This window comes from Gavialis gangeticus, unplaced genomic scaffold (genome assembly GCF_001723915.1).
Source record: "Gavialis gangeticus isolate Ggan-Ray unplaced genomic scaffold, GavGan_comp1, whole genome shotgun sequence".
Taxonomy (NCBI): Eukaryota; Metazoa; Chordata; order Crocodylia; family Gavialidae; genus Gavialis; species Gavialis gangeticus.
In genome coordinates this window covers 95,881,541-95,890,706 of record NW_017729031.1, presented here as the reverse complement: position 1 = coordinate 95,890,706, position 9,166 = coordinate 95,881,541, and the positions used below count along the sequence as shown (strand labels likewise).

At 38.6% G+C, this 9,166-nt stretch overlaps 1 protein-coding gene across 1 annotated transcript in view; it reads right to left on the bottom strand.

The window, feature by feature from the left end:
- IKZF2 (IKAROS family zinc finger 2) overlaps positions 1–8,870 on the bottom strand; it is a 19,737-nt gene extending 10,867 nt beyond the window's left edge. Inside the window, exons 1-2 of the mRNA XM_019523401.1 lie at positions 8,740–8,870; positions 429–572 (exon numbers count right to left, since the gene is read on the bottom strand). Coding sequence (XP_019378946.1) covers positions 429–572; positions 8,740–8,773 — 178 coding nt within the window. The 5' untranslated portion in view covers positions 8,774–8,870. The remainder of the gene's footprint in view (positions 1–428; positions 573–8,739) is intronic.
- Between the last annotated feature and the right edge of the window lie 296 nt (positions 8,871–9,166).

Here is a 9,166-nt window from a genome sequence, read left to right as displayed (position 1 = left end):
AAAAAAAAAAAAAAAAAAAAAAAAAAAAAAAAAAAAAGCTCATAGATCTGCAGTCACATGATTACACCAGAATTTCAGCTTTTATAACAAAAAAGTAAGCATCTGGCCCAGAAGATGGGGGGGGGAACCCTAAAAATGTGACCCAAATGCCCAGAACCTCAAACTCCAGATAGCAACAAAAAACACATAATAAAATATCATGATTACTAAGCCAATGTCAAATTATTTGAATGCTTGGGGTTGACAGTAGTCTAACTCAGTAACTTTCATGTTGTTTTCTGCTTTGATTTAATCATTTCTAATTTTTTCCCCATCACTCCCAATTCTCAGAGTCTAATTTTCCCCTTTGATCTTTGGACTGTACTTATGAATTAACATAACCTATACCTACATGCTAAAAATAATAAAAATGCGTATCTCAAGCTTACCCACAAACTTCTGTGGGGTGGAGCTTTTACGCTTTCCCATGTTGCTTGTCAGCTTCTCTATAACAGCAGGTCTCTCAAAAGGCACCAGAGAAATATTGTTGTCCATCACAGGCTCTTGTTCCTTACAATCTTCCATAGGAGGTACTATATAAAACCAAAAAGTTATGTCAGACAAGTCTGTCTACACTTAATATATGGTGCTAACCATTTTTGAGGCCTGTTGCAAATGGCTGAGAGTAAAAATACCAGTATACAAGGTGAAGGAACTCAATCAACACTGAAACAACGTTCAAGCAGTTAGAGCCATGTTATCAAAAACAGCCTCCAATTCCAAGTCTCTGTTTGTGGGTGCCAATTTAAATTCTTAGTTAAGGCCTCATTTTCAAATATTTTGAGCACATGTAACTCCAAATTATGTTTATCTGAGGGGTCTCTGGATTCACAGCACTTAAAAAAATCATTATATAGGTTAGATTCTGGATTGCCCTACACCTGGTATTGTCAATTGACACAAAAGCAAAGGGAGTGTGAAATGCTACACTTTTGACCTGGTACCAATTTATATTACCATTTGCTCTTGTATCAGTGATTAAAATAAAGTTCAGGGCAACAGAAATTCAGGCTTCATGTTCTACATCCAAAATAGAGACTCCCAGAATTAAGAGGCGTCTCAAAAGATGGACTTTCTAAATGCACGTGAGATTGCTGATTTTCTACGTAAACTGCCTTCAGAATATAGGATTAACATCTCATGGAATTTCCCTGTTTAGATCAATGACATAAAACAGGGGTTCACAAATATTTTTTAAGGTCTTAAACACCAAAGGCACATCAAAATTGCCTTATGGACATCTCTCCGCCATTTGAGATTAGCAGACAACGTCCCTTGTGATAGCTGCAAGAACTACTTCAATGAAAAAGGAATATTAAAGAATACTTATGTATTTTCTCTTGTAGCAATAAAGAAAATTCATTGTACCTCCTTCTTTTCCTTATTTCATACTCTACCTCCTGTCTACCCTGATTATATCAGCTAGAAAGTAGGAACAGGAGCCAAACGCATGTGAATTCCATTGACTACAAGCTAACACAGTCTACCCGCTAACATAAACTGCATGGGCATTTTTACACGTGCTCCTGACAGTGTGCCAGGTACTTTTAATTAGCAAGCCACACTAATTAAAAGCGCCTGCACGTCATGTGTATCAGTGATGCAGTGCATACCTGCACTGAGAAAATGGTGGCAGTGTGTTTTGAACTAAAGCACATCAAGCATGTTTTACTTCAAAGTGCACCGCCACCATTTTCTCAGTGTGGAGACGTGCTGCATCACTGAAATACACGACGTGAGAGGCTGCCAGAGCATGTCAATTTACGTGCTTCAGCAGATTTGATTAATCGAGTCTGCTCCCTGCATGTCTGTAAGTGCCCAATGTGCCTAGCTGACAAAACTCACTACTGTTCACCTACTAGAAACTGATTATCACCAGTTGAGGATCTGGCTCAGGAGTTTCTGAATCATTCAGATGTATTACAGTAGGTTTCACAAGAGCTAGAGGAATTTGTATCTGACAAAAAGTGATTCAAGTTGTTTCAACTGTTCCATAGCACTGATTCTAATAAATATAGTTTAAATGTCCCTAATTCATCCCCAGAAAGTAGCATTTTTTTGAGCAGGTTCAACTGTCTGTATCACTGTGCTACCTTGGCAATAGTAGCTCTAAGATTTATAGTTAAGAATTTTTTTTTGGCAGGTTTCTGGAATTTTTGGCCAAACAGGTTTCTGGAATGGCACAGCAAATGACTGCTTTAAACTCATATGACCTGGAGGCCCATTCCATGCTCTTGTTCTGTAGGCAAAATTCACACTCAAGACAATGGGAGCTCTGCCAAATATAGGTGAGTGGGACTGGAACCTAAAATGTAAATCTTATTTCATTCCCATGCACTTATGTGGCATTTATGCATCTACATAATTACAGTTTTTGACACTTAGGCAAAGTATGGGATTCTGTGTAACTATACTTTCCTAATGGTTTCCTTCTGTGCATACTTGGTGGGCTGCACTCTGACCACATAGGTGGAATAGAATTGCCCAGGCACATGCATAATACTGAATAAATCCCAAAACTTTGGTCATAGAAAAACCACAACACAGAGGAGAAGCCACTCTGCCCCCCCTTCCCCCCCCGCAACCCAACACACATGCACAGGCATCTGTCCAAGGAGTAGGGAATCCAGATTTGAATTTGCATTTCTGTAAAGTATTCTAGCCACCACTCCAGAGGCTAATAATCAATGCCAAAAGTTCTTTTCAGCCTTCCTCTTGAAGTTGGCTGATTGGGCACCCAGGAGTAAAGATATATGGAGACAGAAGGAGAAGAACATGGCAGAGGGTGGGGGATTCAGTAAAATGGCTACTACTGTGATAGGAAGGGGGCTTGGGTTCTGGCCTTGAATAGGACAGAAACTGTTCCCACCACTTTTTGTCTGTTTTATCCAGAACACTCTCCAGCCTGCTCCCTCCAAAAGACAGAAGATATGTGTGACCAGGAGGAAAAAAGCAAGCTTGAAGGAGAATGGCTCAGTGAGAAGTGGTAGAATCTGCATCCTTGCAGGTTTTTAAGGCCCAGCTTGACAGAGCCCTGGCTGGGATGATATAGTTGGGAATCACCATGCTTTGAGCAGGGGGCTGGATTAGATGACCTCCTGAGGTCTCTTCTAACCCTAATTTTCCATGAGTCTGATTCTATGAGATGGGAAATGGCCATAAGTATTAGGCTATACCCCTGTCCTCAGTGTGATGGACATTAACATATTAATGCTATTTATCCATGGTAGCCAATGAATACAAAATACAAGGTACAGTGGGCCGCTTCAAGAGGAATGCTGGCAAATGCTCTGTTGTCTAACCCACAGCTTAGTTGTAAGAGCACTGTGCTTGGAGCAAAGATACAGGTTTAAACCCCTTTTGGGCCTAGAACCTGGACAAGCATCCTAAACAGTGGGCTACTGAGCAGCTGCCACTCTTGTCAGGCAGAGGATTCCCATTCTGCAACAAGTAGAAACAGGATCCAAACTGTACAGAAGTGTTAAGAAGTGCTGCTATGTTGCTACATAAATGCATACATATGTAAAGGAGAAACATGATTTAGCTAAAGTCTATACTGGTATGCTACAGATATCAGTGTTTTAAAACAAAATAATGACTCCCCAGTTATTAAACATATGGCTATTTGCTAGCACGGTACACATGAAAAATAGAAGTCTAGTCTTTGCCTTCTAGTAAAGAAGAACAAATAATAGGCAATTACAAAACAAAATATCTGTTCAGGTGAAGTTCCCAATTCAGATATTCAAAGCAGGAAAACATGACAATTTATTCATCTGATTCCCTTTGTGCCTCTGCTTCTACAGAAAGCTGCTTTGAGTCTTAGAAAACAGCATATGCTATAAAATGATTTACTCTGCTGCTCTTTTATTTCTACAGGATACTCCCACTGAGAAACACAATGGTTTCTCATTTACAAGTGTATCCTGCTGGCACCAGTGAAAATAAATGGAAGAGAAAAAGCATAAATACAAAATGAAACCTAGTGTTTTAAGAAACATGATGTGTGCTACGCAAATGACCTAATTAATATCCAGAGCAGGCTAAGAGGCCAGGGATAATATATGCAGGCTAGAATAAGGAAGACTATTTGGATAGCTTGTTAGGCTTACTCATTTACTGAAAACTTAAAGGGGAAATTTTTTAAAGGCACAGGGCAACTAGCAGTGTCTTACATAAATAAGGATTTAATTTTGACTACAATGTGGAATATCACTATCAATTGACCATATTCTTTCACATATTTGAAACTGATATTAAAATAACATTGCCCTATATTCAGCATCAGGGCTCAACTCAATATGCTAATTTAGCAACAAGGCCACTCTCCATTAAACTGGGGCGGAGGTAAGCAACTCATGGCAATGGCACGGACAGTTAGTGTGTGTGGCACGCAAGCCCTAGGTGCTAGAATGGAGGCAGGAGTGAGAAGTGTGAGGGGTCACCACCAACAGCCAGGTTAACCATTCCCCTGGGGCCCTACAGCCAAATTCAGGGCCTTGAGCTGAGCCCCTCTCCCCCAAGCCACCATTCCAGCAAATTCTATCCAGTATGCCCCTGATGGGTAGAGAGAGAACAACACTCAGGGAGTTGGCAAGGATTAACTTGTGGCACATGCCTGCCAAAAACGTTGATCACCACTGTATTAGGGCAAGAGACTTTTGCCAATGCAGTAGAGTTCCAAACAGAGACATTATCATGTGCGTCTCATTTCAATATTTATATTATTGTGAAGCTAAGTTACCATAACACATTTTATTATGCAGATTTCAGGGGGGAGAGGGAATCTACATATGTTAAACCACATACAAATCAAGATTAGATTGGTTAGATGATGCCTGTATGGAAACTTTAAAACCTTAGCTAAACATCTTGTATTCAAAAAGTCAAAGCAAGACCTTTTTTCACCCCCTGCCCTGACAACTTCAAAACATACAGCACATACCTTAAGAAAATCTGACAGGTGGGTAATCAGAAACCCATCTCCTGCATGATGATATAACACAAGTCATCTTTTGCTTTTGTTATGATTTTAAGAAAAATCAGTCAATAGCTTAAGTCAGGGATGTCCAGCTTCTAAGTGGGTGAGGGCCGTGTTCCCCAGAGATGCACAAGTGAAAGCCATCAGCATGGAGACGCATCTCAGCGTATGTGGTCAGATGCCCCCTACTGTATGGTCACTCCTATCCCCAACAGTGTACATGGTGCTCACCTCAGCTCCCCCAGCACCATGGATTGTACCATCCTGTCCCCCGGGGTAAGAGCAAGAAGCAAAAGAAGGAGCCCAGAGAACCTGGCTGTAGCAGCAGCCAGAGTGATAGGGGGAATGATGTCTGGACAAGAGATGGGGGAAGGGAGGGCTGGGGCTGCACGTTAACTGCTCATGGGCCACATATGGCCCACAGGTCACCAACTGGACAGCCCTGACTTCAGTCAATGTAATTCAAAGTTAAAAGAAAACCAACTCTACAAATTAACTAAACAATACTAATCCTATATAATAGGCAAACAAAAAGTTATCATGTGCTCACAACTGAGGCCCATATTTAGAAAAGTACCTCTGTTTTATAATTAATGCATGCATGCATTATATAGCACATGCTTAAAAGCATCTTTCTGATTATGGATGAACTTAAGCAAAAGTTTAGCTGCTTTCCTGGATTGGAGCCTAAGCAAAGATGCTTGGTTACCTCTGATAACTTCCATAGAGGATTTTAAAAGTAACACTAAAAGCTCTTGTTAGCCCAGCCTCAGCCCAGTCTTTCGCTGGGCCTCTGAGTTTCCAGTGTTCCATTCTCCATCCACAAAGCATCAGACTGGATAACAAAAGATTGGACTCAGAACACTTGTTGGTGCTTACTATTTTCAACTGTATTAATCATGCCCGTTTAATAAGATTTTCTGCATAATTTAAGTAACCAAGAAATGTGCATAACCAAAGTGACTGTGTCTCTGAGGACAGACAGCTGACATAGGGTCAAATCCCCAGCTGGTATAAAATCAGCCTTGCTCCAGTTACAAAGCCACCTTTTGCCTATGTCTTTTTTTCAGCTTGCAATACTGATATTAAGGAATGGTAGGAAAATAAGTTCATAGATCTCTGGTGGAAAATGTTCATTGGGATAAGCATTTAAACCACAAATACATAGGAATAAAATCATAAATATGCTGCTTATACTACACAGAGTCAGCTTTTAGGGTGTACGGAGCCCAAGGCTGGACTAGTCTTAAATTGAAAGTATTCCTGATGCATTTATTTTAAGTGCTTCTCTTTCTTTTCAGTGCACCCTGTTTCCAATTTCTCCTGAACATTAAAAATTATTTATGATTACCACTATTGGCATCCAGTGTGGGTGGCTCTCATATCCACCTATGGCTATGACCCATTAAACTTATTAAACTTGAAATTCCCTGACCACTTGTCAATGAGAAGGGCAAGTGTCACTAAGAATAGTACTGATGGCATTAAGACAATCACAACCCTCTTTCTGCAAGTAGCCTTTGCAAATGAGCAAATTGCTTTGCTGAGCAAGCACTATGGTCTACAACCACAAGATGAGGCAGCTCTAGAATGGATCATGGAGGAACTGGGTGTGAAAAATTTCTGCCCTTTAACCCATGCTTTGACATGAACTCCCTTTGGGGCTTTTGTCAGGTGATCTATCTGTAAAACAGAGATAATTGTACTTGTGGGCCTCACAGGGCTGTTGTGAGAATGCATGAGTAAATGTTTGTAATGTGCTATAAATGGACCAAATTGAGCAGAACGCATAAACAACACTCCAGGGGCTGCCCCCAGCTTGTTAGAATAATTCACTCTTGAAAAAAAAAAAAAACAAAAACCTTAATCACTGGCAAGATTGCATGGGACTGAGTACAACCAGCTGGGTGCTTACAGTGAGATACTGGTTAAGACCAAAAAAATCCCCACCCCAACATTTTCACAACACCATTTCCATTTTGCTGAATTAATTTTGGCACTGCCCCAAAGAATCTGCCTACAGATTTTTTCAGTAAATCCCAAGCCAACCCTGCACAGTGGTTTGAAGATGATAGGAAGATGTCCTATTACTATGGTTTACACCTATGTAAGTATGCGACGGTCCATTGATAATATAAGCTGCCATTCTAAGAAATAGACTTTATGTAGTCTCAATTAGTAATTCCCTGAAAGCTCTTAGTAAATAAATAGTTATGAAACGATGCAGCAAAAAAATCTAGTGTGCTACTGAGCTATCCAAATGCATATCTGAAATGGCAATGCAATCAAACGATACCAATATTAACCCTCAAAAATATTTTTCACGTCACAATAAGGGAGAGAAGCAAATGTGTGGGGGTTCTTTGAATTAATCCATTTCTCACAGATGGACTTTTACCCCCTTATTGTGACTGTGTCAATCTGTTTCAAGGGGAAGACTCAGTCATTCATGAATCCTTCCTCTGTCTACTAAAATCAATTATTTTATATTCAGTATCTTTTTGTTTTAGCTTCTCATTTGATATTTTTGAAAATTATTCCACAGAAACTTAAGTAATTTTAAAAACTATATTGTATGACAAAGCTGACCAATAGAAAGTTGCATATTACCAACAAGAAAGAAAAAAAAGTTGTTTCTTCTTTTTCTATTTCTTTCATTTTTCCGCAAGATCTCTTTTTAAACATTTGGTAAGGCGCATGGTATGATTAAAGAAAAAGGAAAAATTGTCACTTTTGATGTTTCTTATAAGCAAAACTGAAAAAGATAAACAAAATAATTTGAAAAATAAAAATGTTTCATTACAATTTAAAAATAACAGAAATTGATTTATAAAAATTTAAATTAATACTGTCTTATGATTTGGCATTTTGAAAATTTTAATATTTATAACTGGAGAGAAAATTATATTCCTATGACTTGATATATCATGCTTTTTGCAGTTCAGTAGCATAATTGTTTTTAATTTTTTTTTATGTATTTATTTATTTTAGGTACAGTAGATTTTTAAATAAAATATAATTTGAAATTCCTGGCATTTAATATCCTCTTTTGCAAATCCCTTTATTCCACATGAAAAGCATCAATACTCTTTTTCAATGTACTATTTACAGCAGTCGTGACTATTATATAAAAATACATACATATATCTTACACATGATAAATATACCACATGTATGTATGCACGTATATACATCACATTCAATCTTGAACAATTATGCAAATTCCTGTAGAGTATAACACTGTTACTGTGAATGTTATTAATTGTTAATGTTTTCATAATGATCAGTCATTATGATAAAAGGCAGAAATAGAAAAGTTTTTTTCTGCCTAGCCTAGTCAATTTTTCATAGTTTTTCCTGGCTGAATTTTATTTTTAAGATCATATACACATATATTTATACATGCACACATATCTATTATACCCACATTAAGCATATATATCAAGCATAAAATACACCCAAAAAAGTTATTATTACACATGCATGCTTATCCAAAAAAACCCGAAAAATTCTGGCCCCACTGAAGTTAATGGAGCTTTGCTGCTAACTTCAAAGGGATTAGGATTTCATGGAAGATTTTTTTCCCTTTCTTGTAGATATCTGCACCAGAAAGAAGGTGGTTAATTTAAAGCTAAAATAATTAATATGTATATATAAAGGAAACAAGTGGAAAAGATACTCCAAAGCACTAGAGATTCCTAAGCATCATTTCCACCCACCATGGTGACTCATGACCTGCCCAGCAGCCTCCATACTGACATTCTGCAGATAGTTGTGGCAGCGTTCCTTGTGCTCCTCCAATGAACTGCGTTGCTTATAGCTCCGGCCACAGTAGTTACACTTGTGAGGCTTACCCACTGTGGAAAGAATAAAGCTCTGGGTTAAATCATTATCTGCACAAATCACTATCAAAATTTCATCTGCTATAAGCAGCTAAAGAGATGGAAAGACACTTGCAAAGGTTATTCATGTCCCAAACCTCTTTCTCTTACCCCATTTCCCCACCCCACACCCACCTCCTCCCACCTACTGTGTGCTTCACCCTATCTGTTATTCACACTATATTGAAGTATCATCAGACATACAAAAAGGCTGACTTGCTAGCAAAGGCAATAAATAGACTACACCCATGGGGAAAATAAACCA